General features: G+C 41.5%; 2 protein-coding genes across 5 annotated transcripts in view; both read right to left on the bottom strand.

Moving 5' to 3' along the window:
- The window catches only part of tmem108 (transmembrane protein 108), a 44,258-nt gene extending 32,457 nt beyond the window's left edge, over positions 1 to 11,801 (bottom strand). Inside the window, exons 1-3 of one of the 2 annotated variants that reach the window (XM_079661262.1) lie at positions 10,878 to 11,801; positions 10,409 to 10,470; positions 10,233 to 10,327 (exon numbers count right to left, since the gene is read on the bottom strand). The gene's annotated coding sequence lies outside the window, so the exon portion shown is untranslated. The other variant, XM_079661261.1, reaches the window with a different exon arrangement.
- Positions 11,802 to 11,937: 136 nt separating this feature from the next.
- Positions 11,938 to 26,950, bottom strand: topbp1 (DNA topoisomerase II binding protein 1). 3 transcript variants are annotated; one of them, XM_079661258.1, is made up of 28 exons: positions 26,518 to 26,950; positions 26,269 to 26,373; positions 26,030 to 26,164; positions 25,766 to 25,909; positions 25,080 to 25,261; positions 24,642 to 24,835; positions 24,281 to 24,457; positions 23,986 to 24,152; positions 23,702 to 23,865; positions 22,742 to 22,986; positions 21,533 to 21,855; positions 20,855 to 21,027; positions 20,505 to 20,716; positions 19,920 to 20,236; positions 19,635 to 19,820; positions 19,391 to 19,506; positions 19,096 to 19,219; positions 17,626 to 17,784; positions 16,965 to 17,061; positions 16,652 to 16,847; positions 16,299 to 16,528; positions 15,210 to 15,352; positions 15,037 to 15,124; positions 14,404 to 14,567; positions 13,723 to 13,851; positions 13,534 to 13,623; positions 13,236 to 13,397; positions 11,938 to 12,162 (listed from the first exon to the last, which is right to left on the bottom strand). In XM_079661258.1, the coding sequence occupies exons 2-28, from the start codon at positions 26,353 to 26,355 to the stop codon at positions 12,034 to 12,036; spliced, it is 4,533 nt and encodes a 1,510-aa protein (XP_079517384.1). In that variant the 5' UTR covers positions 26,356 to 26,373; positions 26,518 to 26,950; the 3' UTR covers positions 11,938 to 12,033. The 3 variants fall into 3 exon arrangements, with proteins under 3 accessions (XP_079517384.1, XP_079517385.1, XP_079517386.1); XM_079661259.1 differs by having other exon boundaries at positions 26,269 to 26,361; XM_079661260.1 differs by having other exon boundaries at positions 23,986 to 24,149; positions 26,269 to 26,950.
- Between the last annotated feature and the right edge of the window lie 959 nt (positions 26,951 to 27,909).

Here is a 27,909-nt window from a genome sequence, read left to right as displayed (position 1 = left end):
CTACAGCCACCACAGGAGAGTGCAATGATTAAAGAAATGGTATTTGGTTTGAGCTGAAAGTGTAGAACTTGATGGAAAGGGAGCAGTGTAATGACCGCTAACCCCTCTGGGTCTGGACTGATGTTTACCTGGAGATGACGGGAGATATGGCGGCGTGGGGACCCGACAGGGTTGACATTTTAAAGTAAGACCCCACTGAGACCTGTCAAGTGGGAGTCTCGTTACAGTGGAGGTGGGGAAGAGTTGTTATAAATGACTTGGATTAATATATTGATGCATACAGCACCCTGCGGAAGCATTATTGTTATCCGAAAAGCCGCAAATAGGAGATACTAGTACAGGGAGAATATGAACAATCTTGTGTTTTTATAAGCTGTGAAGAAAGAGTTGCAAGGTCTTTGAAGTATACACAAGACTAAGACAGAAAGACTTGATTTTTTTTTTTAGCAATTAGACCTGATTGCACAAATTATATTTGCATTGTAACTTTCTTTGGGTCTTGTGATGTCTATAGAAAAAACATGCACAGTATTAGCTTAGCTTATTATTAGCATGGCTTTGAAAGAGTTTGAATTGTTAGCTTACTGCACCGCTTCAACTGCCCTAAGTGTGGCTGGGTACAATTTGCCAGTGACAGTGCTAACTTGCCCTTAAGCAGGTATAATGCCTGCGTTTTGCTATCCTAACACTCTACCTAGCAGTGGGTTAGCATTCTATACGTACAAGCTATGCTGATAGTGTTTGGTAAAAAATGATCCGAAATAAAAAATTATTGATTAATATCAAAGGACTGTGCTTCATGTTTACTTTTCTACCACCTTGAAAAACAATCTTAGTTCAAAAGATATTGATTAATCATCAGTTGTTGCCAATGACTGAAACCTTCAATGAGGAACAGCAGTCAACATTTCGTCGAAAAATAATCCTTGTCTGTGAAACTGGGACACGTAGTTGATAATTGCTGTCCTCCTGCTGCAGCGCCGGGCTGAACAGCCGTGAACAAAACAAACCAATTATTCTGAATCAGTTTTGAAATCTTCCTGTGATGTGGCTACATTTAGCAACCTCTCTTTCACAACTCTAACACGGCTGAACGGGAGCATACAAGAGGAATATAAGAGGATTCATGTTGAGTAACTGCTCAATGGGGGTTAATTGCGTTGAGCTTTGGTTTTACATTGAGCAAGTCTGATGCAAGAGGATCAGGATAGACAAACTTTAAAACCTGTGTATATTAAATAACACCAACGCTATAGGTGTTTTGAAGTTTGAAGAGTGAGATGCTCACATAAGGAGCTCTAGCGTGGAATACTTAGAAACATGGAACATCCATCAAAGATCTCTCACAGATCAGAGAAATAATGAAGCAATCAGTGCAAGCACTCAGCACGCTAATTACTGAAGTTAGCCTGGGACGCTCACCAGCAGCATCTCAGAGTGTGTGTCAGTTTTTTAAATGCATTCCAGGCAAAAAAAATTCTCACCAGCAGACGTTTAATTACCACAGGATGGAGAGCTTTGGTTTGCCTGCGCCATCACTCACGGTTGAATTAATGAATAGGTAAACAGCAGAGGAACAAGCCAGGCTCAGCATGGTGTGGATGAGATCTGTGACACCACACATAGGCCTACTCTCACACACAGTCAGCAGTGTTTAATATTATGGATGAAGTGGTGGTTCAATTCTATAGTAGGGTGAGGGTGGAGGGGAGGGGAGAGCGTGCGGGTGATTTGTTTAGTAAGCTTCACAGTCTATAATTAAGTGATAAACCACACGTGATACACGCCCAAATATTCAGACATCAATCAGGTAAAAATAATGAACAACATGAAGAGGATGATTACTTTATTTCATCAGAACGGTATCGGTCTCACTAACTGGGACAGATGGGTGAAAAAGTGAAGAAAAAACGAACAAAAAGTTTCAGTGTGAAAATACGTAACTAGTTACATTTACGTAGCTGGTATTAGCAAATATTGGGCATTTGGAAATTCTTTTTATCACTTCAGCACTGGATTAAAATGTCTATTGATTAAACTTGCATGCTGCCAACTCCTTCTTTGCATTCAGCTTTAGGATGGAGAGACAAGCTTCCTCACTGAAGTCTGGATATGAAACCTCCATGGAGTTAGAAAGACATAAAACCAACCCTATGAAAAAAACCAGACAAAATGAATGTCAATGGCATTCCAGTGGCCTGTTTACGGCTATCGTAGTTAAATGTCAAACGCTTGGCCCCGCAGGGAGACAGAACCGGCGGGGAGAGAGTGTGCAGGTGTCGCTCCCTCCATCATTTTTGCTGCCTTTCTCTTCTGTGTGATGTTGGGAATGGGACAATACATTGGGGATGAGCAGCAGGATCTATTATTAGAGGAAGAGTGAAGAATGGAGTGAATGCCCAGGGGAAAGCAGACGAGCGGGCCTAACCTCACTGACATTATTTTAAGAGTTGCTGTTGTGACAGTTTCTGCAACTGATGACTTCTGTACCGCAGACAGCAAATTGTTTGCGTTGGTGTGTGTGTGTCACTGTTAAGGGAAGCATTCCAGTGGTTTCACAGATTGTATTTCATTTTCTCGAATCACTTATACATCGGAGCCTGCCATTTTGCAAACCATTCAACTAAAACATTGGATGTATTTCGTCTTTGTTAAGGCATTTATTTGGTTTATTTTTGTTTAAATCAATTAAATCAAATGTGATTACATTTTCCTTTCCAATGGTGAAATCCATCAAAACCAAATCTGCATGAATACAAAATAATAAAATAAATACAATATTCATTATTGTTGCCTGGGGCCCAATGTGCTGTAGTTGTTTTTCCCACTGTGTATATATTTAGTGAGATAAACCACGCAAGCTCCATTTTAAAAGGCTAATTATCCAGACTTCAACTCATGGTCCCAGGTTAGTTGAAAATGTGCTTGTGTGTTCCATACAGTATAGAACATTAAATGCTTATTCATTAAAATAACTGAAACTAAATGCCAGATGTAAAACCTGTCGACAGATAATAATGATCATAAAGCTTTAAAAACTGCTGGTTTATGTAATGAACTAACCAAAGCTTAAAAAAAGACGAGCTGTCCAATCAATTAGACATTTCACCCTGCCTCCAATCTTTATGCCAAGCTAGGCTAAATGCCTCCTTTCTCTAGATCAGTGACTAACATAGAGACACAAAAATACAATGCTCCTCTAACTCTCACCAAGAAAGCAAATAACACAATCATATATAGAATCCCCCAGCAGCAGATGCATAAACTCTCATCACAGTATTGAAAGGCAGAGGAAAATCATAACTATCATGTTTGACATCTCGTATACCACAGCAAGCTGCAGTGTTTTTACAGCACAAAGAGCCTGCGCATCTAACAGTGTGTCCAATTTATTTGCAGCTTCTGAAAAACCCAAAACGTCAAGTCATCTCCTCTCCCTAAAGGACCCTCTCCTCTTCAGTGAGAGAGAAGGGTGGAGTCATTCCAGCAGCTTCAGCAGCAGCTTGAATGGGCTATCGCTGCATGTCATTTACAGCAGTGCCATTCTCAATACATATGGGATAACCTGGGTGTGAAAATGTACGTTGTGGATTAGTGGATCAGGGGCAGAACCATGTGAGAGTAAATGTGAAGGTAACAAAGGAAAGCACTGAAGGACACTACAAAGAGGAAATATTTCCAAGTGTCTTGTTTGACATAAAGCCAGACGTCTGCCCAGTGGCTGTCCACTCAGATTTTGTTGTTGCCATGTTGCTCCTTTCTGCTGCCAATACTGCACTGGCTCCAGCATCAACGACCTCCCTACACGATAATGCCACCGTCTCCATGGTAATTCAGCTTCCACAAACCGCCATCCGTGCCACCACAAACAAATTCACACAAAAACAAACCAGGCCAAATCCCACTGTGTCAATTCGGAATTTTGTGTGTGGAAATTAATTAATATGGAGCGGGTTACACATTATTAAAATGCGTAACCCGCTCCAAATTATTCAGTATTAATGCCGCCGCAGATTACTAGACAGCTTTCCAGGCCCCCCCAGGGCCACGAAACTCTTAGACTGGAAAGAGACAGAGGAGGAGAATAGAAGCAATACCATATAAATGTCTCTCTAATTAGGGGTGACAAGCGCTGATCGTTTCATATTTGAAGAGTTCTCCCAGGGGTGGTTTGAGCAATGATTACAATGAAATGTCAGCTCCCATGACTCCTTTGACAAGAAATACATCAGTAACCCCTTTCTGGCTTACATGCTAGCAACATGTAACCGAGGAGTAAAATCACCTTTCCTATGCTTCCTGTGAAGAGCACTCTACATATCGCAGTCTGACGAATCGTCCTCCTACTTCCATTTACCTCATGTGACCTGTAAGAGATCTTGGCTCTCACCTTTCCAAGCGCTGTACATGAGGAACATCAGCCCCGCTGCTCTTCAGCCTATCAATCAGGCTCTCCAGCAGCCATGAAATGAGCCATATGCGGCATGGGCAGAGCACAGACAGAAAACAATGAGTTTTATATTCTCAAGAGCTCAAGTTTTCCTTTCCTGCCATTCAGACTGCCTCAACTTGGACTCAAACAGCGTGAAAATTACTATAAGTCACAAAATCAAATGCTGCCTTGGCAAGATGAGAAATGCATATTATTTAGGGGATGGAAATGCTTTGATTTAGGTCTCAGGGTAAAGAAGAGATGATTCAACATTTCAGACAAGATGACCTCAATCCTACAGAACAATTAGCTGCTGACACTGACATACAGTAGAGCGCAATAATAAACTCTAAAAAGGGGAGGGGTCTCTCCACAGTCCCCGGCATATGGTGGCTCTTTAATCTGCCATCAGAAGAGTCTGGACAGCAGACAAGGTTTTATTTTTAACTGAATGTTTTCTCAAAATCTTGTATTCACAATCAACTGCGAATACAATAAGCTGATCCAAAAGGTGGAATAAACAAGTATTCACAAATCATAAAGGACTTCAGGAGAAATTCAGCACTAAAAGAACACATATCCAGATTGAAGAAGTTGCCAAGGAAACCAGAGACTAGAAGCGCTCTCTTTTTTTAACTTGATAGAGTAGCACTTTTCTGGGTGAGAGGCTGCCGATATGCTTTCCGGGGTCACAACCTGTCCTCCATTAGAGGCTCTGAGTAATCCCAATAGGTGAGCCCAGCCTCAGACCCCTTAATCATTGGGTTGACACCTGCTTTTGTCCTCCTCAATCACATGACCCGACCCCCCTCCTACTCCAACCCCCAGGCTGGGTTTGCGGGGTTAACCTGTCACCCCCCTGTACCTCCTCTCCTCCCACCGAGCCTTTTCATAATCCTATTAGACCCAGTCATCTGCGCTGCATTAATAAAAATGTGATGATTGATCTGAAAACACAAACCCTCTGCGTCCTGAGTTTGCCAAAAGGAGTCTCTTTTCACATTTAGATTTTAAAACGCGCATAACACAAAATATGAAACATGTTTTGTCCTTGTTAAGGACTTTTTGTTTTCTAAAAATGTTGTGTGGCAACACAATTAAAATGGCTATTGGATGTAAACAACACAAACAAACTCTTTGAACTCATCAGAGAAATAAAAGCGTTGTTTTCGAGGTCTTACATGTGGGGAAAAAGCTAAAAATCACTTTGCAGATTGAGGAGATAAAATACTTAATGAATATAATATGTCCTCTAGCTTCCCTATACATTTATGATCTTGTGTGTGAGCTATGTACCACTTTAAACACTAAGAAATCTACATGGAATTATTATACAGCACTGAGGGTTCATCCTATAAATTGACATAGGCCGGTCAAATATTTCTAATACTTCTGAACAAAGCTTTATTATAGTCCATACTCAAGCGAGGGAAGTCCACTGCCATGCTTGCGGCTTCGTGATGCAGTTTTTAGTCACAGCGTTGCTTTAGGCTAAATGCTAACGTCAGCATGCTTACATGCTAAACATGACAAGACTAACATACTGATCATGAGCAGGCATGCCATGTTTACTATCGTAGCTCAGTTTATAAGCATGCTAACATTTTGCTTATTGGTTAAAAGTACAGTTGAGGCTGTTGGAATTTTGCAGATATTTAGTAATAAAACTAAGTATTGGCCAAATTAAACAATGATAGTGCTAGATGAAAACACATGTGATCACTTAAGTTAAAATGAATCCTGTGGGAAACAGAAATGTCTGTATTGAAAACCATATAAATGTTTCGGATCGTGGTTGATCAATTTCACTTACCAACGTGAACCTCATGGTGTTGATGGCTCTAGGTGAAATGGCCACCTGTATCATCTGGGCACCATGACAATCTGTAGAACATTTTGGAACAATCCCCTTCTTTCCCACTCGGAGACAAAATAAGCTTTGTAAACGTTAACTCTCTGTGGATCTGATGCACATGTTAAACAGCCTATTGTATTAGCTCGATCAAATGATTTTGATTTTTTTTTCTCTTGATCAAAGAAACACGGCACAGAAATCGGCTTACATAACACATTAGCAGGGTCTATTTCCTGAGGAGGAACTTGTTGGGTCTTTTCGCCCCTTGGGTCCCTCTTGGCACAGAGGGTGACCATCAGTGGGTGGAGTTGCAGATTGGAGTGGCATGGTTGCAGCTCAGGAATGTGAGGAATTCCCCTTGTAAACACCTCATGCTCCGATGGTCGCCATACTCTTATCTCTGCGTGCCCATCGCCCCCTTTATCATCATAATGGTAAGTCATACATCACCAGCGAACTGCTTTTATTTTTGCTCGGTCAGGGCAGGTGTGATTGCTGCTACTCAAGTCTTTTGTTTACCTCAGGCCCCACATAGTAAAGCCTTTTATTAACTGATACCCCCAATGGGCAAACAGAGCCAGCTTTAAAAGCCACTGTATACAGTATAACGGCTTTCAAGTGTTAAGACCTTGAAAGAAGCATGACCAACCCAGGCTCCCTATGGTCCTATGGGAACACTCTTTAGTTGATACGATCATAAGTGTCTGAGGGGGGGGGGAATTTATTTTTCTTCCTAGATGAAAAGAGAGGCTTTCGCTTGCTTTTCATCGTGGCACCTCCCCCCGTGGTTCCTGTATACGAGCACCACTCTCAGCTTAAATTAAAGTCATTTCAAAAGCAGCTGAGGGCCTTCGTTAATACTGCGTGGTATTAAGAAAACACAGGAAAAGAAACGGCGCAGGCACAGGCTGGCTTTTTCCTCCCTTTGCTTCGTGAAATCCTGTTTTGACCACTTGCTGTTTTTTAAAGCCGGAAAAAGGTGCAAAGTCCATCCTGAGCACATAATGTGCAGCAGGAGGGGGCCATGGGGGCTACATTCCACCTCATGGTGTACCATTCTCTACCAGTCATGAGGGACGCTTACTTACAAGCATGAAACCCACTCTCACTACCATGGCCACATTGCCTAACAGATTCCATCTTGGACCAAGAGTCAGAAACCAGACTTTCCATTTTCCTGGAACTTCCCTGATACGTTTGTTAAAGGGAGGTCTGTCCCTTTGTGAAAGCTGATCATTTCCGGTGTTTTCCATTGTTAAATGTAGGCTTTTCCTGCCATTGGCGATAAGAAAACAGCTGGGAAGATCCCCAAAAAATTATTCCAAATGTTGACGGAAAATATCGTACCAAATGGGAAGGTGTTGAAATGAGTAACACACTTTGGCCTCCATAGCACAGTACATCAATAAGAACTGGAAATATTTGAGTTAATAAACAAATGACTTAATCTCTGAAATGTAAATTAATTTGGAAACATACTCATCACATATTCACGAAGCAGATCAAATCAACATGAAAAAACGTGAATATATTCATTTATGCAAATGCTTTTAATTTAGAAGATGAATCCAGAACATCTTTTGTGTTTCATACTAGGGATGTGACTCACTTTTAGTCGAGACTGAATAATGTCAGAAAGTATTACATGGATTTCATGAAATGTTGTACAGATATTCATGGTCCCTAGAGGATGAATCCTAATTTGGATTCATCCTCTAATCTTCTGACTTCCTTCCTCTTGTGCCACCGTTAGGTTCATATTTGTGATTTTAAGAAAATGTCTTGTCAATAGTGAGATTTAGTAAAGCCATTCATGTTCCCCAGTGGATGAATTCCTACACGTTTGGTGATCCCATAACTTGCCCTCTAACACAAGACTAGCCTCAGCCGTATTTTGTCTGCTAATTAGCAAATGTTAGCATTATTAACTTCAGCCTCACAACCCCTGCCATGACTGTAATCCTAGTTGCTTGAACAATGATGGAAAGACAAATCAGTTCAAAGAAAGTTGGTCATTCATTTTCTGACAATCAAATAATGGATTACATGTTCAAACACTTGATTTGGGACAATATTTACTGTTAAAAAACACTTGACTTAACGTCAAACTATATCAAACCATTCTAATTCTATGAGTCAAAAGATGCTAAAAACAAAAAAGGTTTTGGAACCAATTAATGTTCTTTATAAAAGCATTGTATTATCAACTGCAGGCTATTTGTATAAAGGGTATATTCAAAACATTTTCGACAGTTTGCAGTACTGACATCTGTCCAGATATATATAACCACTGTTTACAAAAATATATCCTCATCACTGTGAAGTGCTTTGCTCATACAGTATGTTCCCTAATACCCATTCATGGTATCACAGCATGTCAGCTTGCCCTGAGGAAGCTGTCAGCTACAGATGTCAATACCCCTGAAAACCCCTCTCCCTCCCCCCACCAATGCACACACATGGCACTGGAGGATTGTCCCCTAGAACAAAGGGCTGGGGGGTTTCTGTGGACAACCGGCAACCAAACATTCCTGGCACAATGGACAGAGTGGCCGGCAGGTTCAATTAGAACACACTTTACCCTATGTCCTATACATCCCACTGTGCTTGAAAACAAAGCTGGAGCTTCACACTCGAATGGGGTATTTGGTGTTGCCCGCTTGTTTGTGGTGGTCTTATGTTTTAAGAGAGTTTCTCCTATTATCTGCATTGTTGCTGCCATGTTGCCTGAGAAATAAACCACTTGAAGGGCACTCAGGGCCGAGCTCATCAAGGTTCAAGATTGATGGCTCTCCCAAAACTTGTTTTTAGAAGGAAACTAGCTTACTACTGCTGCAAATAAACTTGGACAACAGCCAGCCACTGCAAGGCATCTTTATCATAAATCTTTCCAAGAGCCACTCAAAGTCTTAAGGAAACACTTCAGAGAACATCTTCTTAACTCACCATGATATGATCTGTTTTAAGGATTGCTAGAGACAATTTGAATCCCACACAAAACGTTAATCTGCCAAACAAACATTGGAGTTAATCCAATGTTTTTCCGAGTAGACATGGGATAACCAAGACAGCTTCCAGAGAACTGACCAGCATCAGGTCAACTTCTATATCATGCAATACATTAAATGCTTCTTTAAACCAATGGGAAACCATACATTGGGATATGTTGCAGTGACAGTTGGATGCAGCACTGAAAGTGATTTGCTGCTCATGTCTGACAGACTCTGCCGCTCATAACTGCCTGGAAACATTCATCCAGGATTTCAACAAATCAGATGCTCAGCACAATCAATACGCAGAGTGAGCCTATTGCAAGAGCCGTCAGTAAAACACAGTACAGGTAGGACACATAGAGGGTGAGCTGTCTGAACACAGGGAAATAAACTGATGTACTTACCTATTATACACAAGGTGCGCCGTAACGTCGGGTACTTGGCGTATCCGAGAGAAATGAAGCCCCAAAGCCGTTGTGTCACACTTCACACCATCCGGGCGCACATGTTGCCAGTTCCCCCCAACGAGAAATGTCACAATCATGAGCCGCAACAAGAAGCCAAGTGACTGCAGGAGGGACCGTGTCGCCGCACAGCGTGTCCACTCGCTGGATCAGATGCGTAGGGCGCCACCCTTTGCCGGACCTCCGGGACTCTTCGCCCACTTTTTCCTCCGTCAGCCTTGACGTCGTAAATAACGGGACATGGAGCAAACTCTCCGCCTGTAGGCAGCGTGATCCGCGCGGCCACTGCTGATGATCGCTGGGTAAATGCGTGGTGCGCAATTAAAGAGGCGCGCAGGACGCTGGCGGTGCCACCCACCAAAGGAGGGTTTCGTGTGTACGGACAGGGAATTTCAATGAGGACTGCTGCAGAGTTTCCCTCCCTGCTCAGAGTAGTGCTCTCCCAGTAATGGAATCAAACTGTCCCGATACAAAAACCCTAAAGTTACCTTACAGGAGAGGAGGCCATGTGACGAAGTGAAGCGTCAATGCAACTCTTGGCCACCTGCCAGTCAGTAAAGTGGGAGATTAGCCCTGTGGACACCTGTTGACGAACACAGATCAGATGCACTGACTGAATGTCTAACTGTAATAATACATATTGTTCTATTTGATATTTACAAACCTAGCTGCTCTCAGGGCTGCAGATCCAGTAGGATCACATTCAAGCTGCGGGACACCACAATTCTGTGAAATAGTTAATTGATTCATTAGTAACCCTTTAGGTCACTGACTTAGTAAAACTCCTTCTACAGCTTCTCTTTGTATTAAAACAAATAAAAGATTATCTTTAATACAGTTTGGGTTGAATCTAAAAAAACAACAACACAATACTAAAAAAGTACTGGAATAAAGATAATTTCATCAGATCATAGATTGTTCCTCTCTGCTCAACACATCCTCTGAGTCATGAGCTGGACTGATTAGAGTAGGAGAAACAATACAATAATTGCATTAATCATCATATTTCAGATCATGTGTCCTGCGTGCTACAATGGTTTGTTGTTTTCATGAGTTGGGTTTAATCTTTATTTTCAATCTCACAATTATAATTTCTAAACTGTTTGTTTTGAGCAATACTAAAATTGACTCACATTAGACCATTACATAAGATTGTTGATCAGTTTAGTGTAGTGATACAGCCCAGTGGATCTCAAACTCAGGAGAGGAACCTATTGAAGGGGTCACAAGAAGACAAATGGGGTAATGTGAAAACCAACAATGGGGCACATCACAAATAGATGCCAAATGAGTCATGTGACCATGTACCCCGAGCAAACATTGTGCATGAGGCTAAAAGGTTAGGACACCACTGCTCTAACTGAATACCTGACAGTACTGATGGTGGTGAAAAGTGGACCTCTGCATGTTCTTTCCGTGTTAACCTTTACGAGTGACCTTAAGCTGCCCCTTCCTTTTTTGGAAGCCCTCGGAGCCATCAGCCTGAGTCATGTTCCTCTGTCAGTCCAGCTCTTGCTCCTTTAATCCCACTCATTACCTCAAACAGCAGTTCAACAACGAGTCTGTAGTCAGCTGCTGCATCTATTATGAGGTTAAACCACTTACCGTCCATATGGGAGGGAACAAGGGCATCTAACCTCAGCTGACACCCGTATGAAACAGCACTTTGCTTCACCAAAGACCTAAATCAACACAGGGTAAACAAAATCTGGTGTTTAATGCAGGGGGAGATCAACAGCAGATAGCCGGGGCCACATAACCACATGGGTTGGGAAGAATACAGCCATTTTTTAAAGTTTGAGTGTTAGAATTGCTTTTATCAGCCAAGGGAGGCCTAATTAACTTCTTGCTACTAAGTGAAGAGAAGGATAGACACTGTTGGATGTTGTCGATTGGTATAACATTGTCTATTTAGATGCAAAAAGTCGGTTTGATTGTTAAAAAAACAATGTATTTGTATTTACAAACTTGCCTTCTCATTCCATCGCTTTTAAAATCGCTTGTAACAAAGACCAGAGTACTGCAGTGAATATTTACTGCCCTCCACAGGCCACAGACTATCATTGCACCCAATTACAAAACATGACTCAACATTTTCTACAGACCATTATTGAGTCATCAATCACGGCTACAGTCTCACAGTGCACTACAAAAACTGCAAAGCACTTGATTCAAGATTCCAGAGAGGCGAAACAAATGCTACATTTATTTTTATTTTTGATATTAAAAAAATCTTATTTACAATCATAGATATGGGAATCTTTTAAGATAATATTTTGTGGTCACATTTTAGTTCAGACGTGTTTTTTTCAGCTTGGCGTTGTCGGCTGCTGCTTTGCGTTTACGTGACGGAGTGCCTGGAGTTTCTTCAGTGGAAGCTTCTGTCAGGAAGTACAGCTCGATGGGCGGGGTGGGTTCCTGTGTCATAGGTGCATAAAACAAACCTTTAACATTGAATCTGCTCTTGACAGATGTCATTCACACGCATACATGTCAAACTTAAAAAAGAGGAATTTCAATTAAATCTGTTCCATTTTTTTTAACTGCTTTCAATAGATGAATAAAACTTACTTGGGGCTAATATTTACAAAGCTAATATAACCACCACGGCCCCTGGTAGACCCCCACACACACAACAACAACACAGACTATGCTATAACACCCCCTGTTGTGAAATTTCATTACATGTCACTTGTTAGACGCTTTTATCCAAAGCGACTTACATACTCCTAATAGCTCCTGTGGGCCATCCCCACAGGAGCTATTCGGGGTGAAGTGTCTTGCCAGGCACTGGAATATAAGCCGCAGGTGTTTTAATGTTTCATTACCATATGTAAGGGTTCGTGCACAGAGGGGATTGTCGGGAAAGAGATGGCTGTTTGAGGAAGCTCCCATTTATTAACATTTCAACAAACAAGTTGCATATTTGCATAACGTATTCAAGTGTTACCATTTAGTGCAATAGTAGCTACAGAACATGTGCTGTGTAAACTGTACTGTATCACATAGCGTTTCAGACACACAAACTTTTCAACTTTCAAACTTAAACGGTGCGCTCCCAGCGCACGTACCGGCAGTGATCTACAGCAGTGGTTTTCAACCAGTGGTACGGGGACAAACTGTCTCGCTCTCGTAATGTCTGTCTGTCTTGCTCTCGTTCTGTCTCTCGTACCACTCTCGGTTCCACTTTTACTTTTGCGCGCTACCTGTCTCACTCTTTTCCGGCCTCCAGCTTTTCCTGCTGGAACCCGCCGCTTAAAGGTGGGGGTCCGCGGACCGGCCATAGAGCCCATAGAGTTAAAGGTGTTGGCCGTTAGCTGTAAAAATCCATAGATTAGCCGCACCGTTATATAAGCCGCAGCGTCGAAAAATGGGAAAAAAGGCGCGGCTTATAGTCCGAAAATTACGTTACTTAAGTTGTTACATATACATAAATATTAGGATAAAGGGAGGCAAACCTAGAAATACTCCGCTTCAAAAGCTCCACTCACCTGCATGAGGTAGTCTGCGATGTACTCGGGCTTTAGGCATGTGACCCCCTGCGAGGTAGCCTCTGACACGTCCACTCGGAAGTCTCCGGGCTTCAGCCGACTGAAGTCTGCGAACAGGTGGGTGGTCTCCTTGTACAGGGACGGGGAGGGACTCGGCAGGACCTGGGGAGAGGAATTACACGAGTACGAGGGTCTTTACTATGCATACCTTTTGGCTAGACAAAGATTCTCTGAAAAAGGGCCACAGTTCACAAGATACTGTCAAAAAAACATCTATTTTTTTTTTAGAGACAGCCACCTTTGCCCTGCCAGACTGCAGTAACCGCCTGAAGCCTGATTCTCTGCTCTGATCGATGTTCAGCATGACCGTCCATCCACTGAAGGCTCCCTGAAGTAAAAGAACACATAGTATATTTTACCACTCGAGTAGTAGATGATACATTATTTATGTCGGCAGGACTGTTTTGTTAGCTTTCTGTGTGAGTACCTCCTGCTCTGAGCGCCCTTGCAGGGTTTTTCTCCAGCGCATGGCAGCAAACGCCAGCCTCCTCTGCTGCGAGGTGATGGAGGGCAACGCATCCAGGATGGAGCTGCTGCCCCACTCATACTCATCCTCCTGCAACACACACATAGAGAAATGTCAAATATTTAGGATTATACACTGTAGTAATAATTGAAATGAAGAAAAATGTGGTTGTGCAGCTAATGGAAAAAGAGCATGTCCTAGTTTCAGGAAAATACGAATGTTAATTGATACAGTTTTAATCTCTTATATGCTAGAATTGGAGCTGGCTATTAAAATACTTGTTAAATAGGAGAGGTGATTGGACTGCAGAGCTCCTCATTACTTCAAAGTCTACTTTTTTTAAAATATATATATATTAAACACAAGGTCATGTTAGAAAACTTAATGTACCTATTTCAGACCATTGTATGCTCAATGTTGATACCAATTTCAAGATAAGATCACAGACAATTTTCTCTCAAAAGCTTTGTTTTTGGAACATAAATGAAAACACTTGTGGTCAGTTTATAGGACAGACAGGCTGACATGCTACACATTAACCCAACCACAACAATACTGTAATTGCAATGTGAATAAAACCACTACAAAAGTGTTAATAGTTGTCTGCTAGAGGCACTGATACAGAAATCTTCAGATCCCGACCTGGATGAAGCGATCAACGGAGCGGCAGGCCTCCAGGTACGAGCGGTGCAGGATCCATTTCCCAGCCGCCATCGCTGCCAGGTACTTCTCATTCCTCAGAGGAGTCCCTACGATGATGTGTGAGCAGCTGGGGTCGAAGGCCTGCTTGTCCAGGACTACACCGCCTACAAGACCAGACGGAGCAATGTGAGAAAGCATCTAAGATAAGACAAACTGTATGTATTATAAATGTATAAATAGCTGTATGTCAAAGTGCCGAGTCAGACATTCATCCAAACTGCTGAGTCATTGTAAGCTGGTGTGAGTCAAACATATCCCTTTTCCTTTTTAAAAAGGTAGAATCCAACACATGTTCTACTGTTTTATGCAATCAATGTGTCCCTTGATATGTAACGTTTCTCTTTGTTATTGAGCATTTTGGTTGAAAACACTGTTTCAGTAAAACCTACATTTATGAGGCAATGGTTTATTTGAGAAATCTGATCTCACAGCAGGAAACATCAGCAGGAGGAAAAAGTCCCATGGCCTGCAAGCAGATCCTGCTTTTTATTCATCAAGGATGATCTCCTCTGACTTCATGCCTGTGATGTGTGATGAAACACTGTCAGAGCTCTAATTAGGTGGAGGACTTACCAAGCTCCTCTATGAGGTGACTGTAGTCGATGCGCTCCTGAGGGCTGAGGGAGGAAAGCTGGAATCTGGGTGGCTGCTTCTCTTCCTCCTGAGAGACAAAGGACCTTTCAACACCAGCAGCTTGTTATAGAGATACTTCCACTTCTTGTTGATATGTAAATATGGATCTTCACCTGTGGCTCTGGCGCTACTGGAGGGTTGGCGAGAGGGAAGGCGATGCTGGGGGCTTTAGGAGTGAGGATGTCCATTTCTGGTTCCTCTAATGGAGGTGTGGTGACTCTCTGGCCCATGTGCTGGTCGATGACATCACAAGCAGCTGGGAGAGGATACAATGATTTCTATCTTTAGATGCAGTCAAATAATAATAATAATAATAATAATAATAATAATAATACATGAGACTTGTATAGCGCTTTTCTAGAAACTCAAAGACGCTTTGACAGAGAATAAAAAAAAACAAAAAAACAACAAAACAAAGAAAAGTACAAAAAGAGATAAACAAAACAGAAAATAGGGGGGGGGGGTCGGTGGTTGAATGCAGTGTTGAACAGGTGGGTTTTGAGTGATGTTTTGAATGCTGTGAGGGAGGGAGAATCTCTGATGGATAGGGGTAGGGAGTTCAAACCAATATATCTTTAGTAACAAGATCATTCTCTACAGGAGTCGGTTGCACTAGCTTTTGTTAGATCTCCTTGTTAACAGCCCTTACATGTAAGATGTTAATACGTTGCTATACAACATTCATAGCATATCCAATCAAAAGTAATAACACATGTAGAACAGGTCTCTGTAGCATCACAAGCTGTAACATACATTTAAAAAACAAAATGTAGGAAGCCAAATAATGTTTAACTTTACTGCTAATCCTTTGTTTATATATATATACATATATACATACACATACATACACATACTGTATATACAGCATACATTAAAATAGAACATTAACCAAGCCGCATGATTTTGACATTAAAGCACAACATTCTAAAAAAGCATTACGATAAGGTGTCACGTCAAACATATTTCCTATTTCATTTCATTTCTGCTACTTCTGGATCCAAACTGGTCGTATGTAAGCAGGCGTCACGCAACATTACCTGTCATTTGGTTTAGTTATCAATGTTACAATTAGACCTGGTACCTGTAACTACAAGTGATCTCAATTCACAGTGTAAATGTCCACTTACAGTAGACGGCACACGTTTCTAACTAGGTTTAAACTTTGAAAAAAGACTTGATGTAAGAGGCTTTTGATTGCTTACCCATCTCCACCAGCTCAGAGTCCGTCATGGAGTCCCTGAGCACAGAGACGTGTTCTGCAGGGGGAGGAGGGGGAGGTGCGAGAGGCTCAGAGTATTGGGAGGGACTCCCAGGCCACTGCAAATTATCCGCCAGCTTGGCCCTCTCCTCCCGTGCTGTAGGGTCATCCCAAACGATCTGTTCACTCTGAGATGGCTCCGTGTTTATGTCCATAGCTGCTTCTCTGGAGACCCTGAAAACAGGACAAAGTGAGGTGTATTCATTTGGACGAGGAAGTGTGTGAATGGATTTTATAGCACAACAACAACAGCTGTTAATGATGTTATAAATTGCTGACGTTTGAACCCCTTCTTACCTCAGAGCTTCCAGGGTACGTCGGCTGCCGCAGCGTCCAAACCGATCAGGAGTCTGGGGGCCCGAGTCGGACCCTCCTGATCCCACCCTGCTGAGTCTGACTGATGTCCGCCTCCCTGTCGTCAGCTTGGTGGCCGACATGATCTCCTGGAGCTGCTTTTGAAGGTTCACCCTCATTTCTAGAGTCTCTGAAATATCTGGACACAAGATGATAATCACCCACAGGAATCATCATGTCAATGGAAAACAAATGGTTGGTTCCATCAAAATGTGCAAGAAGCTTTGTGAGAATAAAGCTGAATAAGAACACCCACCAGTTCTTTCTGTATTATCATTCATCTCGTCTTGATTTACGCTTCCATCACTTACGCGGCGTAATGGTGTGGTCTCTTCTGGGGCAATGTGTTCACTCTGAGGGTCATTTCATAAAAATAAAAAAAAAGGTAATTAAACGGGCAAACAGAGTAATTTCACCTCTGCACTTCTTCATTAGATTACACTAAAAGATAGAATATCGATTCCCAGCAAAACATTAACCTTTCCTGAACCTTAAAACAATATTTAGCGATCATTAAACAAATGACAAGGAATTGGCTAAAAGATAATAACTTTATCAACTCACAATGGAAGAACCTAGTGAATGAAATCTATGGACAACTAGAATTAGAAACCAAATGCATTTCTTTGAGGAAAGATGGGGAAATGGGTTGAGTATAGAACACTATAATGAAGATTTATAAGGACCATGAGGTAAGAATTGACAATGAATCTGTACCCGAGTATTAATATTATATCCATCCTTCTATTTGTATTATTATTTCATTCCGGATATGCTAACTGTTATGTAGTTAATTTATGTATCTATATGTGTTTATTTTGTTATGTTTGCTTCGTGATTTTTAAAAAAAAATGCAAATAAAACATAAAAAAACAACATTTAAGGCCCCAGACTTGAATTGACACATTTAAACCCACCTTGTTGTCTTTGGCCTCAGTGATGTCTTGGAGTTGTGGTCTTGTGAAAGGTGGAGACCTCTGAGAGTTGTTGGGCACCTGGCTGAGGGTCAGGCTCATCTTGGGGTTGTAGGTGAACGGATACAGAGACTCTGCGACATGCCTCTGCTCCTCAGCACACTGAACAGGAGGACCAATCAGAAAACAGAAGTTTATCAAAGCAGCAACAATAATTAATTAAATGAATCAGCGAGGGGAAACATAGCCTCAACTGCGATCTGTTTGCAAAATGATCACATCAAAGCTGTTTTTGATTAAGTATTCTGCTTTTGTTTATGGGATGATAATTATTGGCCCCTGGTGAAATGTGCTTAGTGAATTTAAATGGTAACGTAGAAAGCATCGCCTACAACCATGGAAATAACATCCTAAATGAAATTAAGTGTATCTTGACATCAGTTTATGCATCTTCTTGAGAGTACAAGACCTGAGGACTCGACTTCAATCGTTTTCCATAATCCTTTCCTTAGTTTGAAAGAACTGGCTTATCTCTTCTTTTTTTTAAATGTATTGCAGCTTAGTGAATTGAAGACCATGATATGAAATGCCTGTCTGTAGATTTTTGCGTGATCTGACTGTTCAAGGTGTTCTCTGCCTTTTTCCAAGTGCCTACTGAGAGCACCCTCTAGATCAGTGTTTCTCAAACTTGTTCATACCAAGGACCACTTAACCAATAAAAAAAACACTCACGGACCACCTGGCTCCACAAATATCCAAAACCAATAGGCCTGCTTACCACTCCAACAGTATATAACAAATTACAGCCTAATAATGACAGCTTAACCTTCTCTATATCGCCTCGTTCACACATGAAATCAACAATACAAATACAACTACGGATTATATAAGTATTTAAAATGCTCAGGTTTTACACCTCTTGTGAAATGTAGACTACATTTATTACGAGTTTATTTCCGAGCCAACAGACTCACAGATCGTTGGCTACTGAGAGATATGCAAAATACAACGCATGTAGTACGACACAAACCTCCGCTGTGGATTTTCAAAACCAAAACACAGTAAAACTATGGTCGCAGGCCCAAGTTGAACTCTCTGAGGTCCAAGCCATATTTTCATGTTAGGCTCCTCTGGGCTTTTTTTGTAAAAATGCTATTAAAACAAGTAATAGGATAGGAAATATATTTTTCAGGCAATAATGGCAGGTGTTTTTACTTCTCAAATGTTTTTTTATTTTATTATAAACTGCATTTGAAAACTGGCCTTTTTCCCCATCTTCTGTGACTTTCTAAACTAAATGATGAATCAATTAAACTCACAAAACTACCAATCACGAGTTCCAAATCTAAATCCTCTTAAGCTGTGAATGTATAAACTGCTTAACAAATATGTGTGAATATAGTTGTATGCAGTGCATTTAAGAGAAATGAATTCACTTAGGATGATGTTTATATTTGCTGCAGGGAAACGTACCGCCTCCAGCCAGTACTGGGAGACCACGTGCAGTCCTCTCTCCTTCACTCCTCTGTATTCCCGGGTGTTGTCCCCCACTCGGCCCTGGTAGATGTAGTGTGTCACTGTCTCGTCACAAGCCCACCTGAAAACAAGTCGAAAGAGATGGATATTTGAATCTGGGTTCATTTAAATGAGAATAATGATCAGACCCATCAATATTACTGAACACTTGGGCCCATAAGGATTGTCTTATTTAATACTTGAATTCTTTTTTAACCCATCCTCTTTATGTTTATAAAAAGGTGTCAAATACCTGAAGTCAGCTCCGAGCGAGGCAGCGATGGCGTTGAGCTCTCCCTGCATTTTGCTCAGCTTCTTTCCCACACAGATCACAACACCAGCCAGAGGACCAGGTTCCTTTTCTGGGACCTTAGAAACAATTGAAATAATACGTTTGTTTGTACGCCATGTCGAGAGTATATAGGTTAGTCTCATTTTCTGCAATGAGTGAGAGGTTGGCAAACAGGCATATTGTGTTTTTATGTATTTCAGTTTACCTGCTTCTCAGTGGTTTTGGTAAATACGGGGCTGGCAGAAATGGCTTGCATATCTGACGCCATGGTTCGGGAGCTATTGGCAAGAGCCACCTTCAGGTTCCTGTTGATGACATCAGTCAGCGGAGTGTCCACCCTCTCTCCTGGTTTGGATCTCCCCCCTGGAGTCTCCAATGCTCCTAGTGCATCCTGAACAAAGAAGAAGTCCTTGATTGAGTATATGATGATCTCATTGCTACAACCCTTTCGCATAAAGAAAAAAGCACTTTCTACTCTGTGGATTCCTACCTTAACGTTGAAAGAGGGCCTGAACAGCTGGTCTCTGCTGAGGAAGCGGGAGGGGGTGTCCAGCTGCAGAGAGGGTTCCTTCTGAAGCGGGTTCCTTCGGCCGCCTTCCTTGCTGTGTTTGGGGGTGCTGATGTCAACTTTGGGCATCATCTCGTCCAACACGGAGCGGAACCCTTTGCTCTTGAAGCGAGCCAAATCCAGCGGGGTAACGGCCTTACCGCTCTGGACACCCAGCAAAGGGATCTCTGGGGACAAACATGCTGGGGGGGGCATGCTTGGCTTCTGGGACCCACCGACAAAACTCTCATCATCCCTCTCTGTAGAAGAAGAACATAAAATGATTGTCATAACAAAGGAAACAATGAAACAGTCGGCCTTAAGTTATACAAAGTCTAAGTGCTGAAAAATCTAAACAAAATTGAATATTGTCCCACATCAATATTAGATCATTAAGTTGTGTTACTTAAAAACACCTTGCAGAATCCAAATGATCATACCAGTAAGTCATTGGAATTGTATTAACGAATACAAATAATACATGCATTTAAATCCAGATTCAAGCTTTATTCAAGACTCTTTTCTAACCCGGTGAGGGTGGCAGGTCAACTAGGAACCTCCCCTCCTCTGCCCTCCTGCCGGTCCGAGCAGATTCCAGTAACCAGTACATGGTGACGGCTGGAAACCCCCATTTCTTCGCTGCCTGGTACTTTGTGCCTTCAGGGGTCTGCAGCACTAGATGGGAGCTGGCCAGCATGCCTTTCTTCTGATTGGCCAGGCGCACAAAGTAATCTTGGACACTGCAGGAGGGAGGGAATAAAAGAAGAAGATTTAACAATAGGCATGGAGGAAGGAATCGTAAAATGTATTAGAGAGAGAGAAATATATTGGGTTCCAAAAACTTCTGCATATATTTAGCTAACTCAATATAATTGTACTTTGCTCCCAGGTGCTTGGCCAGCTCCACCAAGGACTCCCTCTCTGCTCCTGTGAACTGGCTGACAGACAGAACACAATCTTTGAGAGGAAGCCGTCCGTCCATCACAGGAACAGCTGTGAACAAAGGATTGGAGGACAGCGGCAGAACACTCTCCTTTTCCACACACATGGCCTAAAGATGTACAAAAGCAAAGCATACATGAAGACTAAAGAACAATACAACATGAATTGTGTAAGTCTGCAACAAAATCATATTTTCCCAGAGCTCAGGTCTTTTGCAAACATTAGACCTAAACTCAAATATATTCACTTGTGATTTCAAATTCTATTTTCATACAATGTATGAACTAGATGTAAGCAGCAAACCCTCACATTTGACAAGCTGCAACCAGAAAAGGTTTAGTATTTGATCCTGATAAATCTACCTAAACAATAAACGGATTATTAAAAAGTGTGGATTTTCTGTCAATACATTAATTGCCTGACTCATGTTGCCCCCAAAAACGAGAAAAGCAACACAAAAAAAAACCTTGATTAAAAGAAGATTAACAAAAAACAAACATGGACCCCCTTTGTTAGACCAGCTGACAAATCAACAGATGGCACTATAATTACTAATCATCTGAAGCCTTGCTCCCTACATAGATATTATTAAAACAGTATAACATGGATCTTACCAGCCAGGTATCAGTGACCACCTCGTCCACTGTGGCCTCCACTGAACAGCCCAGCAGTGGGACCACGGCGTAGTCTGCCACCACACGTGTTCGGCCAATCAGAGCTCTTCCTCCGTTTTCTGTCACCATGACAGAGAGCTGGGCCTCGGCCTCAGCGCCAAAGCCCACGAGAAGGAAACATTTCCCAGAGAACAGTCCCGCCTCGCTGGCTTCATGCAGGGTGGAGTCGGGCTCTGGTCCTCTGCTGTGGTTGGGTGCCCAATGATCAGCAGACATACTGATGGACTTCCTGCCGGTGCCCTCTGCTGGTGGGTGCATGTCCACTGGAGGATGAAAGGAAATTGAAATTAGCGCATTTGTATAAAATGATCCTATAAATCTCTAAATGGTGTCCAATTAAGCTAAGCTAACTCTTTGACTACAGACTAGGGATGGGAACGATTAATCGAATATTCGAAATGATTCAGGAATTCGAATATCAGTTATGAGTATTTTTTTTTTTGGGAGGGGTGCCTCAGTTTATTACATATTATCAAATGGAATAATTCAATGTATACGACAGTGCCATAGCTAAGTGTGTTAGGTCTAAAGGTGTGTTTTGCTCCGCTCACCGGTCCCTCACAGCGGGCAGACCTGCAGGTGCTGATCGCTCTCTCGCGTCCGGTTATACTTCACTCCCCCCCCCCCCCTCGCTAAGGACGGTACAGAAAACTCGGTGTCCTGGCGAAGGAATACCTTGCTATACCCGCAACCTCCGTTCCAGCTGAGAGGGTCTTCTCTACAGCTGGCCTGATCGTGAATCGCCTCCGCACCCGCCTCTCCCTTCATTCTTACACAAGAATGAGTATTGAATAGCTGCATTCTGTGCATAGGCCCTGTTATAGGTTGTTGATCTCTGTTGTAATAGGGTTACGTTACCCTAACCCGTTATGTTGTTCGTGTATGATCCCTCTTTAATTTAAAAACCAAGTTATGTTTTAAGAATGAAAGCTGTAGGCCTGTCAACTGTTCAAACTGTGATCACCAGTTTAATACATTTGACACGGTTTCTATACTTATTTGAACATTTATTTATTTATTTTTAAAAATTAAAAAAACATTTTTTTTATAGGATATGCACATTTCGGTTAATCGGTTAACCATTTTTTGGGGTTGAATATTCAAATACACATTTGCTTTCAAATTCCCATCCCTACTACAGACACGTACCTACTGTAGGGTCATCATCCATGTACTGAGAGAGCAGATCTTCCTCTGCTCTTGTTTGCCTGGGTGTGCTGGGACTTGCTGCAAGGGGACCGGTTGAGAAACGGGAGGGGGGGATGTGATGGGCAGGAACGGATACAGAAGGTGTAGAGGGAGGCAGACAGTCTGGGTGGAGGTAGCTCGCTTCTGGGAGTAGACTGCCTTTAGTATAACTGTCCAGCAGCCACTGCACTGTTACTACATGCGGCCTGGAGAGTAACGTACACACACACAAAATCCTTTTAATGATTAAATATAGTGCAAACCTCTTACATTGCAACAGTACTCTTTAAGCAGGGTTGTGTGTAATTGACTTAGTTAGAAGATATTTGTGGCATTTTTGCATTTGTTTAATAGTGCACTAAAGAAACACAGTAAAAACAGAAGAGAGGTGATAGAATGAGGTGTTAGGCTTGATTAGGCAGGTGACGTCATTGTTGTCATTCTAATAAATGTATATTTTCAGAACTCATTACAATTCTAAAAATCTCTACTAGTAGACACATTTTTTCACCATTATTGAGACGTCACATTTATAATGTCTAGCTACAATATTTTCACTTCATTGGAGGAAACTCAATCCAAGCGGTTTGTTTCAATGCCAGGATTACATCAAATGGGAAATTCTAGCTGGAGTAATCATGATGTATATGTTTTTAGGGAATTCATTATTTCATTTACATATCGACGTAACCTTGGGCAAGATACTTAACCCCAGGTTAAGCCCAATGACGTGGCAAATCTTATATCAATGTGTGTGAATATCAGTCCCTTGAGCAGATAGCATCTTGCACCTATATCAATCCAGTACATAGTTCAGCACTTTTTTTAAGTTCTGTGTGTTGAAAGGTCAAAACAGAAAAAATCCCAGAAATCTATTAAGTGAGGACGCAAAAAATACAATGTAAGCTTTGCAGTTCTGACCTGTGTGTTGCCTTGGCCAGAAACACCTTGAAGTCCTGGTCCAGGTCTCCCATGACCACATGTGTGAGATCCTCACTGGGCTGGTTGAAGCGCAGACCTCCTGCAGCATTCACAAGACGCCGCAGCTTCTCCAGTTTCTTCCCCGGCAGGCCGCACAGATACAGCTGCACAACATTCAACAAATGAGAAATAAGACCACAACTTTTGTCTTTCACATTATCAAGAAATTAAAATGGGTTGAAAGGAAATCCACCCATATTTAAAGGAGTATTCTTGTTGTTTACCTTACAGCCGTCCAGTATATCATCAGCCGGGCATACGGTGAGATCCAGAGTATCTATGGGGTCAGGACCTTCCAGGCGGCTGAAGGTGGCGTTGGTGAGGGCTGTGTCATTTATTGTCATGCTAGCATTGACAGAGATGTGGCTCAAACCCAACAGAGATGAACCTTCTGGAGAAAAAAATAGGGTTCTTTATGATACAGGTCACATACCTACACTCCTTATCAGACCATGAGGAATTACTATTTTTTTTAAATACAGTAAACCACAAACAAGTGCATGTCACTTAGTGGCTCACCCTCCTTCTTGTTGCTGCCAGTGGGGGTGGACGTGTGTGGTCGAGTGGTCTTTGACGCGTTACGGTCCACAGTGTACCTGCTCTCATCTTGACAAAAGCCCTTTTCTTTGCTGTCAAACAGCCAGTCTAGAGACACGCAATACACGTTCCACTTCCTCGCACACTCATATTTCTGACCTGCAAACACACATAAAGACACCAGTGTTACTAGTAGCAACAACCAAAGCACACGCAACGATATAGCCAGGTTGATTATTGTTAACGTTGAACAATGACTAAATAAAAATGTCCTTCCAACTGAATCTTGTTTTAAAATGTTGGCAAAAAGTAAAACATTGTGCTGGTATTGCTGCCAACTTACCTGATGGCTCGCTAACGATAAGGTGTGTACACTCATTCATTTTCAGCTGACCGGTGTAGTTGGCCCCGTGCTGATCACATAGTCGCTGCACCTCTTTCCGCTCCGTGCTGGAGAGGCCTGTCACACACACAGTGCAGCCGCGCAGCACAGGGCACAGATAGTCCTCTATGGGTAGGTCTGTATACCTGAAAAGACTGAAGGAGGCAGAACAGTGTGTTAATCACCACCCAAAGCCCAGTATTTGTCATATCATTATTATTTTACCATAAAATTCTCACAATACCATATAACTATTGTATAATTTGATTGCACTTATTTCGGTTGCATTGACTGGAGAACCTTCTTTTCTTTTTTTTAGATAAATTAACAAAAATCAGTTTTATATATTTCGACAGTAGATGTTGGAACAGGAATGTCAATATTGATTAGAGTACATACCTGTCTTGAGATTTTTCCCAGCAGGCTTTGACCCAAGTGGGCAGCAGGATGGGTTTAGCCAGGCTGGCAGCTACCAGGTATTTCTTACTACCCACCTCTCCTGCTATGAGGTGTGTTACAGATACATTTAGATCAAGATAGACCCGTCCTCCCATGAGTTGCACCAGATCCATCACCTCTGTCTATAGAGAGAGACAGACACAAACAACATTGAAAACTTAACAAGACCCTGTCATATAGTTTTGTGTATGTGTTTGGGATCTCAAGATCTTTTTCAGACTTTCACTATTGACAGCAAACAACTGAAAATAATGTCTTTGATGGTTTTTTAAGATTTTATCACAATAGTAGTTGCTGCTTTCATTAAGATAACCGTTTTTTCTACTAGCTCTATTCTGTGTTCCCTCATTATTTATGGGATTACATGTTCATAATATCACCTACAAAAGGCAGATAGAAGCTGAGACAGAGATAATATATTCCCACATCACCAGTATTTTCAAAAAGTTAAAGGGCAGATCTCCCCCCATTTGTATGAAATCCTTCAAATTATATCCCTAATCTTTTTTTTCCAGATGTGTGGATCGTGGATGTTTAAATCATTGACAAACTTGCTGATGTCATTGTCATTTATAGGACTGCAGATTTAAAAGGAACAACAATCTGTAAAGGCTAAGTAAGCCAACCCGTGTTGCTTTATCCAGGCTGGTGCAGGAAATAGTGATGTCAGCCATGGCCATGTTGTAGATGGGCTTCTCCGCTTTGGGGACACAATGCTGCAGCTTCAGGCAGTACAGCACCACCAGTGGACTTACTATACGACAGCCAAGCTACAAAACAAATAACAAAGTGTGACAAAAATAAGAACTACTTGACATATAATGGTTCTGCTAATTCGTATTAAATACAGGGTACCGGGTTACTTAGATGTATTAAATATTGGGTTAGACCTTTTTGCAATGCAGAAAGGATGGGGTGGTGAAACTGCTGAAGACAAACAGAGACTTGTCCTTTTGGTCCATTTGTAAAACAGCATCTTCATCGATTCTTTTTAAGTACTTGTCAGACTGCAGCTTCAGAATGGCCTTTGTAAAGATGAGGAAAATACCATAATTCACGGTAAGCAAAGAGACAGCAAAACAGTGGAAACAATGTAATTATCAATAAAAGATTTGAGAATGGAGTTTACCTCATAAGCCTTGACAGCATACTCTGTTTGGTGTGTTTTGCTCTCCACAAACTTCACAATGAAGACTTCCTTGTCTCCTTTGGACATGGTGAACTGAATAAGAAACTGACTTGACGTTAATATTGGATAAAATAATTTAGCAGTAACATTAGCCGGAATATGCTCTTACTAAATGTGTATAAATACTATACTGGCAGTCAATTGGTACAACGTTATATGTTTAGCATACTAGCAAGCTAGCTTACTTACCTTCTCTTATCAGAAAACGAAAGAGCCAGTATTGATACTCTGACACTAACTATTGTGTTCGCAAACGTGTCATTTGAGTACTAGCTTAACGTCAGTATGGCTTGTCAACAAGAAACTCATCGAAATATAATCTAACGGTGACAAATTATCCAACGCTAACGCTACTTTAAACATAGCCTGCCCTTACAATGGATGTTTAAAGACAACGCATTAACCTTCTCGAAGGGAACTGGTTAGCTAACATTCAAACACGCATATAACGTAAACAATGCTGTACAATTAATAATTAGACATTATCATAAACGAACGGTTATAATTATCCACAGTATTTAACACACTTATAAAAACTTTGTAATAATTTAATCATAGCAGCTTAGTAAACTTTACAAAAATCCTCTGTTGTTGTCATTCGCGCCAACGGCGAAACTTCCGGTGTTACCTTATAATTCAACCGTGTGGAGTGGAACTAGTGTTCAAAAGATCCGTAGGAACTAAATATGTATCGTTTGATAAATATTGTACAAATAGACAAGACGCTAAACCAACACAATTATACAATAGTTTAAAACAGTTATCAAAATAATAAAAGCCAAAAATGTCAAACCAAATTAATAAATGTACTAACTTAATAGATATTAAAAACAATACTCTACGAGAGTCCTCTCCTGTCAGAGAGGCTCAGTGAACTTACTAAAGGACTCTCTGTAGATAGTTATCTCAGTGGGTCTCAAACGGTTTGGTCACGATTAATATAAACAATTATTTCCGAGCCACATGTTTATATAATCATTATAGTTATAAAAAAATAAGAGAATAAATGAAAAACAGGTATGAAATACTATATGACAGTAAAAAAAGAATAAAGTTTAAAAGGGGAGCGAACATACTATAAAAATACAACTTTACCGCTGCTTACACCTTATGTGCCGTGAGCTGACTATCGAGCCTTCATTGTAACAGTCGCGGGTACACTGTGTATTTGCGTGGGGATTGTTGCAGTAGAACATGCCACTGTAGCGACCTGTACATTAATGGGAAACCCTAAATGTTTGAGCACCCTCTATGAAACGTCAAGCTACCCCCCACAGCACCCCAAAATAAATCTCTGGCGCCGCCACTGAGCCTGCAACCCCGTTTTGAAGAAATATGCAGTGCAAAACAGGCTCATTGCAGCCACTAATGCTGTGATAAGAGACACTTTTTGGCCAAATATCAGCATTTTCTTTCTTTTCATTTTTTTGCAGATTGCAAAGTGGCAAAGTAGTATAATGTATTGTTCTAGCAAAGGGATTGCACAATTGTAGTATTATGTATATATTTGTTTTGACCAGACTTATGGAGCATTGTTTTATTATCACTGTTCTAGCAAAGTGATTTTTTTTTTAAAGGAAT

This window comes from Notothenia rossii, assembly GCF_949606895.1.
Source record: "Notothenia rossii genome assembly, chromosome: 12".
Taxonomy (NCBI): domain Eukaryota; kingdom Metazoa; phylum Chordata; class Actinopteri; order Perciformes; family Nototheniidae; genus Notothenia; species Notothenia rossii.
This window is presented reverse-complemented; position numbering and strand designations above follow the sequence as displayed.

Excerpts from the sequence above, each read along its gene's own strand:
- topbp1 (XM_079661258.1), bottom strand. The coding sequence starts at position 26,355 with ATGTCCAAAGGAGACAAGGAAGTCTTCATTGTGAAGTTTGTGGAGAGC. Across the intron at positions 17,785-19,095 it reads CCCAGTACTGGCTGGAGGCG|TGTGCTGAGGAGCAGAGGCA; the intron begins GTACGTTTCCCT and ends CCTCCTGTTCAG. Across the intron at positions 13,852-14,403 it reads CCGTTGATCGCTTCATCCAG|GAGGATGAGTATGAGTGGGG; the intron begins GTCGGGATCTGA and ends TGTGTGTTGCAG.